This window comes from Marmota monax, unplaced genomic scaffold, assembly GCF_021218885.2.
Source record: "Marmota monax isolate L192 unplaced genomic scaffold, Marmota_monax_Labrador192_F-V1.1 WCK01_AAM20220418_F8-fsc00342, whole genome shotgun sequence".
Taxonomy (NCBI): domain Eukaryota; kingdom Metazoa; phylum Chordata; class Mammalia; order Rodentia; family Sciuridae; genus Marmota; species Marmota monax.
In genome coordinates, this window is record NW_026692007.1 from 799,196 (window position 1) to 811,487 (window position 12,292).

General features: G+C 46.7%; 1 protein-coding gene across 8 annotated transcripts in view; it reads left to right on the forward strand.

Moving 5' to 3' along the window:
- Window positions 1-12,292, forward strand: part of Tns3 (tensin 3) — a 270,335-nt gene that overhangs the window by 197,579 nt on the left and 60,464 nt on the right. For all 8 annotated transcript variants that reach the window (XM_046451661.1, XM_046451611.2, XM_058582006.1 and 5 more), the window contains 3 exons: window positions 8,024-8,193; window positions 9,217-9,331; window positions 9,415-9,498. In XM_046451661.1, the coding sequence (XP_046307617.1) occupies window positions 8,024-8,193; window positions 9,217-9,331; window positions 9,415-9,498 (369 nt within the window). The remainder of the gene's footprint in view (window positions 1-8,023; window positions 8,194-9,216; window positions 9,332-9,414; window positions 9,499-12,292) is intronic.

Genomic DNA, 12,292 nt, shown 5'->3' on the forward strand with positions numbered 1-12,292 from the left:
TTTTAAATATTTATTTTTAGAAAAAAAATGATGTTATCCAACCAAGCACACCGTGTTTCCCAATGGAAAGCATCTTCAATTTCAAAATCTTAAAAAAAAAAAAAATAGAATTGCCTTTCTCCCTACCTTGTTGTACCTTTGTGGGAGCACCCCTCCCCCCCACCTCTCAGGACCAGGGTTAGAAATCCAGAAGGATCGTGGCAGAGGGAGGTAGCCCTGCATGGGGAAAGCTCTTTTCACTGTCTTAATACCTCATTTATCACTCAGGCCAGTAATTTTCTACCTGGTTACACTGTGGATAACTGCTCTTAAAGAATACACCCTGTAGGTGAAGGGGGCTGATGACCAATTCCTGTTTTGATTTGCAAGAACTGAATTCTTGGAGCCACTTCTGGGAGCATTTAAGAATAGTGTTTGAACTTTCCTTGTTATACCAGTCCTTTCTTCTTCACTTTCTAAAAGATGCATATGTTTATTTGAAGGAGCTGAAATCAGGAGGCCTCCAACTAGCCAGAAAGTCTTTGGTCTTTCTTGGTTTTCACTTCTAGAAATGCATGGAAGTTTCCAAAGTTTCCAAAACCCACTGTGCATGCCTGTGTGATGCCAGACTTGGTTCATATTTGATCCTATAAAGATCAATCAACAGCTTACCATACTTTATCTTCCAGTGGCCCAGAGAGAAAACAAAGGTCATGTTTTAAAACAGGCCATGTTTTAGGATGCCATAAGTTTCCATCTTTTTTCCCCCCTTATTTGTGAATTAATTTGTTATTGTATATATATAAGATCTTCAACATGATGTTTTGATACAAATAACCACAAATGATGAAATGATCACTGAGGTGGAGCAAATTAACATATCCATCTCCTCAAATACTTCTTTGTGTGTGTCTGCGTGTGCATGCCCATGATAAGGACATTTAACCTCTAGTGTTTTAATGGTGTTTTATATACTGAAGCTTTGCTAAAACAGTAGATTCCATTCATTCTTTAGAGCAGGGATTTGTTTCCCTGGCTGCAAGCAAGAAGCCAGAATCAATGAGGGAGCTTCAAGAATGCAGATGCCAAAAATGTCAGAGGAGGCCTGTCTCTGCCTCCAGAGAGAGGCAGAGTGAATTGGCCAGGCAGATCGCCTGGGTGTCAGAACTATTTTAAAGGCTCCCTAATAACTCTAGTGTGAATCCACGGAGACCTTCTGTGCTTTGGTTACCAGTTGGAAACACCCAGGAATTTTATAAAATGCTGACCATGATGTCCTGACTCTGGAGGCCCTGACTTCCTAGGGAAGGGGTGAGGCCTGAGCTGCGGGATCTTACATGTGACACTCATGAGAACCCCAGTGTTATATTTGTGGTTTTCAACTCAGGCATGTGTCCCAACTCAGGCGTGTGTCCCAGTCACCTGGAGATCTGACCCGTGTCTTGTGGATGCCAGAGCAATTCCCTCCAATGGTCTGATAAGACCAGAATTTGTGACCCTGTTGTAGAATGTAGAGGACAGTGAGTGGTCAATATCCCCTATGAACTGCCTCCCACTGTGCATGGTGGCTCTCTTTCCTCAACACTGAGGGGACAAGGTGACTCGGCAGTATAGGGGAATTGGTGATGTGAAGTGTCAGGAAGGGCCACGTGGTGTCAGCTCCTAGGCACTTAGCCCTCCTCCCTCCTGTCCTTCCGCCTTGCCACCTCCCAGTGGAGAGTCTAAGGGCCCAGGATCTGCTGTGTGCTCAGAAAGGTCATATGTCCACAGGAACACGTGCATAGCACAGTTCAAGGAAAACAGGTGCTCCTGAGTGATCTCTGAGGGAGGTGTTGTCCACTTGATGAACTGACATATTTGGGAAGCTCACTGCATTTAGTTGCAGAATTGTCAGGAGCTTTGTGGGGTGTTTCTTCTTAAAATGTAATTTTCTAGCTAAGATCTGAGAATGCCCCCTCCCATGTTTCCCACATTTATCACAATTAGTGAGACATCAGTGACAGTGCAGGCCCCCAGGTTAGGCTGAATTCAGTCCTGCATATAAGTGATTAGCATAGTACCTGACCATCCTGACCTGAATCTCCAACTCTAGGGCTCTGCAGGTGATACAGCTCCTTCCTACCAGGCCTGCCAATGTTCCTAGACAGGGAACCTGAGGCTTTATCTCCTTATTGGGAAAACTGTCATGGTGGCCTTGGTTGAGGTGCCCCATAGTTTGGATAGGTCTGGGGCCAAAGCTGTTTTTGTCTTGCTCCTGCACTGTCTATACTGCTTTCCCCCCACACGTGACCTAAGTCACAACCTTGCCTTATCTCCAAGGCTCCTGGTCTTTCTGTGCCCCATCATAGTCTCAGCTCATGGCTTGGCAGGGTCTGCAGTGACACCTGCATGGCTCCTGGCTGGGCCATGCTCTGCCTTGACCCCTGCCCCACCCATAAATTACAATGAAACCACTCACATGAGGAAGTGTGCTTGTCTCTGGGAGTGGCAATGAAGGGGCACTCCTGGGGACATGTGTCCTGTTGAATAGCTTGTGGTTGGGTGGATCCTGAGTGTGTAGTATCTGGTGTCTGGAGGAAAGGAGTCCTGTATGAGGACTGCTGAATGCTCAGGGAGGGACTGGCCAGGGAGGTGGGTGGCATTCAGTCATACAGCCATAGCTGATAATAGAGAGAGCATGCAACTGAGACAAGGGAGGACGAACCTTTCTGTACGCACAGAGCTGTTGCCTGCCCCTCCCTCCTTGTGGACCCCAGAGGCATGGAGAGTCCCTGGAATAACACCTGTGGATGAAGTTACTGGTCACCATGGTCTGTGTTCAGTGGGGTCCAAAATGGCCTCTAGTGTCTATAGCAAGCACTTAAGACCTTTGTAACCATCAGAGAAGGGTTAGGTTTCATTTTCCCTGGCTGGGAACCAGCAGGGAGGCAGGTGCAGTTCTCTACAGCACCTGAGTCCAAGGCAGGCAAGGGGGAAGGGAGCCAGGTGGGCCCAGCAGGTACAGGTTTGCCAGCCCAGGGTTCTGGAGGAGGCCGTTGGCCTGTAAAGGTCTCTGTGCCGGAGCTTGGGTTTTGCCCCTATTTTTCCTTGGTTGTTCTTCAAAGGGGAACTTTCAGAGAGGGGAAACCTTGCAGAGGCTCCCTTGAGCAAGTTCAGCTCTGTTCATCCCCTTGTCTACCCAGTTCCTGGAGGTGACAGCCACACTATAGAGCGTCCAGCAATCCCTACTCTCATTAAAACTTTTCTTTCCCTAGATTGGATTTCTTAACCGAAAAGGAGAAATTAGTTGTGACCAGTCATGGCGTGGATGTTCTGGCATAGTTCAGAGAGTAGTTTTCAATTATTCTATCATCAACTCATTAAGTAGTTCATTGCTCAAATGGCCAGTCTTCCAAGGTCACAGTCAGTTCTATCAGAAGCCCTGAGCTCATTTTTGGAGCATGTAGTATACAGTTAGCAGTGAAGGGAAAGTTACTTGCTAGGAGCTCAAGGCCAGAGAAGATGTGGTGGGGTGGCCTCTGGAGGTCCCTCCAGACTCAGGGCAGCCCTTAAGAGGGCAGACGAGCAGAGGGGCAGTGGGTAGTAGTAACAGTGAGGCTGAGGTGGGGACAGGAAGATGTTGTCCACTTCACATGTGAGTGATTTCATGTTAATGAGAAGGTGTGATTTATAGACTGGAACGATTGAATTACTTTCTCTGGGAACACTCATGAGCTGAGCCTCAGAGTAGAAAAAGAAATGAACAAGTTGTGTCTTCTGGAGATGCAGGACTGTTCACAGGGTTCCGCCAGTCTCCACGGTTCCAAGGAGCTTGATCTGCTTCCAAGTATTTTTATGTATTTTCCAAATTGTCTGCAATGACGTACATTAATTTTACAATCAGAAAGAAAGTAGTACTTAAACCTATAAAGAAGTCATTATGGGGGCTGGGGTTATAGCTTAGTTTGTAGAGTGCTTGCCTAGCATGCACGAGGCCCTGGGTTCAATCCCCAGCACCACACACACACACACACACAAACACACACACACACAGCCACTATGCAAGAGAGGGTAGGGCAGGAAGAGTGTGTTTGGCCAACCACCGTGGGCTCTTCTAGGTACAGCTGAGGAGTAAGCACCTCTCAGCCCAGGCTCTTAAGCTGGGACACAGGGTCACCAGTTCAACTCCCACCTCCTCATCCCTCTCTAGACTCACAATTTAACAAACACATCAAGGCCTCAGGGCATCTCAGCATAAATGAATTTTGGAGCTGAGTATGATTAGATCCTTGTTTACACCTACCTGGAACAGGTGGTTTACCCCTTTATCTGTCCTCAAAAATGAAACTGAGAATCCAGGGATGGTGTCCCACACCTTTGATCCCACTGACTCAGGAGGCTGAGTTAGAAGGATTGCAAGGTCAAGGCCTGGCTTGGCAACTTTTAATGTAGCCTGTCTTAAAAAATAAAAATAAAAAAAGCAAGGCAGGGGGAGTTGGGGGATTGGGGGATGTAGTTCAGTGGTAAAGAGTCCCTGGGTTCAATTCCCATTACAGGAAAAAAAAAGAAAGAAAGAAGAAATGAAACTGAGAACCCTTCAAAGGAGGCAACAGTCCAGAGATAAAACACTTGCTATTTACGGTAGACCTTTTGTGGAGAGGTGAACCTGCTAGGCAGGGTGCCAGAGGAAGCAAATGAAGTGCCCCCAGAAGTTTCTGTACAGCAACTGGCCTCCACAGAGCCCCCTAGGTACCAGAGCATAAGGTGGTAACGCTCTGATTGCTCTCACCTCTGCCCTACCTGGGAATGGAAGGCCATGCTGTGGCTGTGTGAGAGAGAGCTTGGCTCAGGTTCAATCAGCAGTGCCCTGAAATTAGACATGTGCACCTGCTGTGGGGGAGGGCTCTCTCCCACCCTTCTATTGATATCACATGTGGGCCCCTGTAAACACCCAGGGTCTAGTCCATGCCCACTGCTGTGGGGTCACTCAGATCCTAGTGAGGGTACAGTCAGCCCAGGAGACTTTTAAGGAGTGAGGGCATCTTTCAGTGTAAACAGGAAGCCTTGGGCCACATCGGCCTTGCTAGTCCCTGGAGCTAGCCAGGAACCCGCTCCTGTAAAATGAAGCTTCTTGTCCAGTAGGGAACCTGGCACCTTGCACACTGGCAGCCCTCAGCTGGGAAGAACTTGTAGCACCAGAAGTTCAGGTCTGCAGAAGTCAGGGTGGGGGATATGCGATCCTCTCCTCCTCATGTTAGAACTGAGAACCTGACCCTCAACTGTCAGGGACCACGAGTGTGCACAGCCCACACAGCCCAGGTCAGTGTCAGTGGATGGAGCAGGTGTGTGAGAGAGTGAGTGTGAGAGTCTGCATGTAGAAGTGTGTGAATGAGGTGCTACTGTATATACCTCGCCTTCCCTTTGGGTTTCTTTCCATTGGAACCCCTGGGGCAGAGGCCGCTACACCCTGGCCTTGTTACTGTGTCATAAACTCTGTCTCACAGTGCCTCATTCTTCCTGGCCTTTCCACCATCCCATTTCAGGGGATTCCAGTCCAGGTGGAAGGTGAGATACGAGTTATCCCAGAGACTGGGGCTTGAGGGTCTTGTGTGCCTACAGCCTGGAGACCTGCTCACTGCAGTCCTTGCACACAGACCCTGTGCTGGTGCTCTAGAGGGTCCTTGATCTCTTCCTCCTTTTTCTTTCTTTTTTTTTCCCCTCATGGTGCTGGGGATCAAACCCAGAGCCTTGTGCATGCAAGGCAAGCACTCTACCAACTGAGCTATATCCCCAGCCCGATCCCTTTCTTCTTTTTGCATTTGTGAAACCCCTTTCTGGCAGCAGATGTGGAGTTGTCCTATTGCCACCTTCCCACAGGACTATCTTCCCCCTTTTGAATGTCATAGCAGCAAGATATTGAGAAATATTGATCCATCTGAGGAAAGCAATGTGTAACTCAGTTTTTAACCAGAGTCCATCTCCCACATTTTAGCATAGGCACTGGAAGTGGAGTTTTAGAGTAAGAACTTTGTCCTGGAGATATTTTTGAATGAAGACAATTCTATTTGTTATCTTAATCTGTGCCTATAGAGAGGAAATAAGAGAAACGATTGCAAATCTGTGTTGAGCAGGGCCATTCCTGGGTCAGCTCATGAAAGCTTGTTTCAGAGACTTGTCTGAGGGAGGTTGAATAGCCCAGTACAGAAGCCACTTTCAGTTCCATCTTGGCTGATGCACAGACCCAAGTCCCCAGTGCTCTGAAGCAAAATTGTTAAAGGAAACTTTAAGATAGTTCTTTACAAAAAAAAAAAAAAATGTCCTAGCCTCCCACCTTGAGGTTCATGGTTTAGAGCTGCACATTCCTTCTTGAGCACTGTTTCCACCTGGACGTACCTGACAGAGGAGGGCCTTTGGAGTGCACCTACAGGCCATGCTGGCTGGTTTTGAACTGGCCCAAATGGGTCCTTGGTTTCTAGGGCAAATTGTCTTCAAATGTCAGACCAGAAGGGTGGAGGTCAGGGCCATTAAGCTCCCAGGCTGCCTTCCCCAGGTGAAAGGGAACAACTGGCCTCACCTGGCACAACTTTCCATGAGCTTTATGCAGTGATGTACATTGCCATCCGTGTGTGATAGAACAGCGAGCTTATCTTGCAAGTTGAACAGAAGCATTGCTGCTCTGGGAGGCTCAGAGCCTTGTGAACTCCGAGTTTCTAGGCTGTGAGTAGACTGTAGATGCCAGAAAAGTGTGGCTGAGTCCCCAGCGCAGGCTGCAGGTAGGTTGTGTTGGATGGAACCGTTTCCCATCACTACTCAGTGTCATCTATATAGAAACTTTGAGTCAGTGACATGGCTTCCATTCCCTGGGAGAGGATCAGGGTCAGTCACTTGTCTGTGGCCCTAGCACTTCCTGTCCATCACTAATGCCCATGGCTACCATCTGTCCCTTGATTGCTTTAGGGGTACCCTCCTGTGTCTGAACTGAGCCATGTCAGGTCCTGGGGCCAGCCTTCCCTGATGTTGGCCTTTCCCCATAGCCCTCTCTGCACTGCCACAGATGCATGTTGAGGGTCAAATCCATAGCCCTCGCTGGGGCAAGTGTACTATCCTTCCTGGCCTGTAATCTTGTGTCCTGTGGAGGGCCAGAGAATGAGGACCAGGGCTACTATGCTCCCAGTCCAGGGACTGTCATGGGAATAGGATTTACAGGTACAGCATTTCACTTTCTTTCATTCTCATACAGTTTGAGGGAGGAAAAAAGAGCATACATTGTGCTCCTTTTACCCATAAGAAAGGGGGGGTCCTACAGCTAACTTAAAGATGTACTTTGTATTCTTAGCTCACATCTGAACTCTAGGGGAATCTTAGTTGGGTGTGAATTTTGAGACTATCATAACGTGAAACATTATCATCTTCACAGCTTGCATAAGATTTCCCCAGCTGACCAATTATAAGAATCCTCAGGAAGAGATTTTTTTTTTAAAGCAACAGATTCCAGCCCCATCCTATTCCCCCCAACATAAGCAGAATCAGATTTAATCAAGAGCAAGGACCATGGGCATCTGTGGAATAAATGTCTGTAGTATTTCTGGTGTGAACATTTACAAGGCATTAGAACATTTATTGTTGGTGCTATGATCAGGGTATACTCCCCTCCAGAATTTCTCATTGTGATGATTCAAACAACCATGGTAGGGCCACCTTCTGCCTGGAGTCACCACAGATGTGTGGTCATCAGAGCTCTTGGTCTGGGGCACCCAGGGAGACATCTGGCAGGCTCCCTCTGAGCTCAGCTGTGTCTGTCCCGGCACTGCAGGGTTAGCCCTAGTGTTTCCCCCCTCACAAGCTCTTCTGGAAAGAGTATACTGGCTTCTGTGAGCTGTGTGCTTCAGGGGCTGCTGGCTCACCCTGAGAGTCTTAGGGTTTTCAATCTGTCTGCATCAGCCCTGGTGTCTGCCCCTAGCACTGCTAAACAGCAATGAAAATTTTAAAATCAGGTTTTAATCAAGGGTCTCTGTGCTTCAATGTGACAGAAGTCCCCTATAGCCCACTTGCTCTCTCCTTACAGGCCCCTCCAGTGATGATCCTCTGGGCGGAAGACTCCGGAAACTGAGCCTTGGACAGTATGATAATGATGCTGGAAGCCAGCTGTCCTTCTCCAAGTGTGGATGGGGAAAGGCTGGCATGGACTCAGCCTCAAGCCTGGAGCCGTTTCCCTCTCCAGCAGACATCAAAGAGGTGTGTGCTGGGCCCCCTCCCCATCTCAGTTCCTTCCTACTGACTTTCTGTCCTAGGGCTCAGGACAACAGCAGTGCTTAGCCCCTGAACACAGCTACATAAACCTCTTGCACCCACCTTCTCTCACAGTCACCATTCCTCAGCTACAAGGCAGGTGGTTTGATTGGGTGCACAGGTGTGTGGTCAGACAGCCTGGGTGGGGATCCTTATACACCCAGAGATGACTACATGCAGGCTGCCTCACACAGGTCACCTGAGCCTCTGCATTCTGATGTAGAGTGGCTCCAGGTATGAAGCCCGTAGGTGGGTTGAGAGGGCTGGAGATAGGACAGTCATGGCCTTGGCTGGACTCCATGGGTGGACAGCACAGAAGACTTCTGGGCCGCCACACAGGGCCTCAAATGCTCCATCTAGAACCTTCAGGATTATGTCTCCAAGAGGGTCCACCAACAGGAGCATCTCCTGTTCTTCTGGAAGGTATAGTTAAGGCTTCTGATCAGAATCAGAGTAGGACAGGTCAGCCAACCCTCTTTATTTCTTCTCAAGTTGGAAAAAGTTGAAACCTACAGAATATTCAGGAAGAAAAGGTCATTTGTAGTCTTAATTCACAAACAAACCCATTTTGATATTTGGAATATTTCTTCCCAGCCGTTTTTTCTGTGCTGTGTGTTTAGCTTGTTGTGTAGTTTTACTTATCTATGGATATACCCTAGTTAAGGATTAACTTTCAGTCAGCGCCACAATGCACATTTCCCCTTGCTATTGCAGACTCTGTCAACTTCTTCAATATGCTGTATAATACTGTATTAATACGATGGACCATAAGATACTTGACTGTTCTATTAAACATGAACCCTCTTCCCCATTTCTATGGCTGCAGGGAGGGATGCTGGTTTCCTTCTCCTGTCCTCTCTCTCAGATGAGGACTTAGATCCACCAACCATCCTGGAGAGCTGCAGCTGTGTGCAGAGGACTTTCCCCTGACTCCCCATTCTTATATTCTCCTTCCCATGCCTATTTCAGACGATGATCACTGCATATCCCCCAGACCTCGACATGATCGACGGTAGGATTTTAAACACCAAGGAGTCCGTATGTTCGACCCCAGCATTTCCTGTGTCTCCAGAAACACCATATGGTAAGAAAGAAGCACATTACCTGTGTACAACATGCCACCACAAGGAGGAGAGTGACATGCCCCTGCTGCGCTCTCTTTTCCAGTGAAAACACCTCCACGCTACCCTCCATTCAGCCCGCCTGAGCCTCAGAGGAGCAGCCCCGCCAGTCTGCACAAAGGAGGACGGGGTAAGAATTCTCCCTGCTTTGGGTGTTGGAGAATGAGGCAGCTATGATACCACATTCACGAGTGCCATTTCTCAAAAGACAACTCTTAGGTAGAGGTACTACCATTGAGGTCAAATCTAAAAAGCTTGCGTGACGATGAGTCTTACCAGGGAAGGTCTTGGGCTGTGGTTATAAATGCGCTCTTGGGTATGGCAACAATACAACATCAGATTGCTTCCTGGCATCCTGCAGGAGTGCTCCTGTTCAACACTCCCATGCTCCACTGAAGCACGGTCAGGTGAGTCTATTGGCAGTTTAGCATGGGTGCTTTAATCTTAATGAGTGCTAGCTTTACTGGCCAGCGTGGATTTGGAAAGAAGAAGCCAGAATGCCCATCCTCCTTTCCAGAGAAAGTTGGTCCTAGCAAAGAGGAAGGTCTCTGCCTGCATTCTCCTGTATGGAAATCTCTAGATGCTGTTGCCCCTGCTTTCTGTCTATGCACACCTTTCATGGCTGCTTCTGCTGGTCAATGTTTCGTCCTTTCTCCTGGGTCTTTCTGGTGGACCTTCAGTATTCTGTGTTGTGTTCATCTGCACAGCTGGCCCATGGAGGAACCATCTGTGGGACAGGCATTAAGGGTGCCTACTCAGCAGTCCTCTTAGGCAGTTATACAGGTGCTTTGGGAGCCCAGGATGGGGTAAAGTCAAGCAGGAAGAGAGAGGATGTTACCTAGAGTTTCATGTAAATTTAAAAGTTGCCTCTCTCTGTGTGACTTTAGATTGTTTATGCAGCTGCTTTTCTACCCTGGTGAGGGTAAGCAAGGGGCCTTTTTCATGGTTATTGGACATATTGTTTGGGAATGAGGACAATTAAATTATATTTAATTCTAGCTCCATACCCAGGAGCAGCTGCAGCAATGATAGCTGGTTCTCCTTTCCCTCTTTGTCCAGAAGAAACCAAGTCTCTGTTTAATTTAATGAAAGGGCAATGCTTCCGTTATCCACAGAATATAGCAATTAAACTATCTCAGCAGGCATGACTGAAATTTAATGTAAGAAAAAGTGCTCACACATTGCTACATTTCTGCTTCATTATATGTTCATTACACCCAGATGAGTGTGGATGAGTGTTTAAATATGCATTCGAGCGCATTGGACTCACACATGTAAGGCCACACGTGTATCCTTTTTTATGTTTATAATTTAGGTAGAGGTCAAGAGAGAAGTGTTCTCTTTCACCCTACATAGTCACTTTCTTCTCATTGAATCAACCACACTTGATCCCTAAATTGAACTTATATAGTGAATTTGAACTAGAACCCACAGCTCTCTGGCCTGAATTATTTCCTGCAGCACCAATACCAGGTTCATTCAAAATGCACAGATGACTAGCAGTGGAAGGTGAGTCATGAACTTGAGGAAAGAAGATATTAGAAAAAGATTTCAAGCTCACTAGCAGCTCATGATCCTCTGGAATCATTCTTTGAGCATTAAGAGAATTTTGAGTCTCCACTAAACTCAAGAAAGACCTAGGAAATAGGAACGTGCCTCGGAGCTGGCAGATATATGCCAACTTGATTGTTTCTGCTAAAGATGGGCAGTGTGTCTCCTCATGTGAGTAGGATGGGGCCCTGCACACCATGTGGTGGATTTCAGCGCAGTCCATGCATCCTGTGCAAATATTCACAGGGAAGAAATGGGGCTTTGCTTTTAAATATAGAAGCAGACACCATAAGAATAATGAATCTTCTGAGGTTTTTACTCAAAAGTTCCCAGGAAAGGTTGACTTCATATTAGTTCCCAAGAAGTACAGAGACACATAACATTGGCTTAATGGATGCTTTGGTCCTTGAGCCCCTGAGCTTGCCTGAGGATACCACCTACTCTGCAAAGTCAAACAAAGTCACTGGACTCCACTGAAAGGGATTAAGTTCAGGACTTACCCTCTGTTTTTTATAGGATGGTTTGCTTTAATTTGTAAATGGTATAAGGGTCACTCTTACTGTTATCCTCATTTTACAGATAAAGAAACTGACACAAGGGAGTTGAGGAAATTGTCTGAGCCATGTAACTAGGCAGTAGTAAAGCCTGAATCCAGACCAGTCAGCTTTACCAGTGAGTCAGCCACTGACAGATGTCACGACTGAAAGAGCACATGGCAGATCTTAGTCATGGATGACTATGACTCAAATACTTGGTGAACCCTATGAACCTCCACCTCTGTTCTAATACCTACCATCCTAACCACTCTGTGGTCCTCACATATTATCCTCTATATGTGTATAGTAACGCCTGGTCATGTATCATTTACAGCTAAACAGTGATGTGCATATGAATGAAGTTCCAGTCTTAATTAATGGTGAGGAAATCTTCTGAGGAATGTGTCTTAGGAAATTTAGTTGTTGTGTGAACATCATAGAGTGTATCACACAAACCAAGATGGCTATGACATTGCCAGTCAATATAATCCTAGAGTCACCATTGTATTTGCAGTTCACTATTAACTGAAATGTTACTATGCAGCATGTGATTTTGTTTTAAAATATCATTGATGGGAGGCTGTGCTTCCTGCAGGGCAAATTAGACTTACTTTTTCCTATTCTTTCTATTAAGTACAGCTGAAAATCCTAGCCAACATATAAAACAAATATTAAAAAAAAAACTGAAAGGTAAGGAGGAAAATGTTGACTAGTCAGGAACATTGGGTTAAGGGACCCAGAGTAGTCTATAGACTGGATTAAAACCATGCAGAGCATATTCTTTAACCATAATGGAATTAAACCAGAAATCAGGAAAGGAAGTAACATGAAAATCTT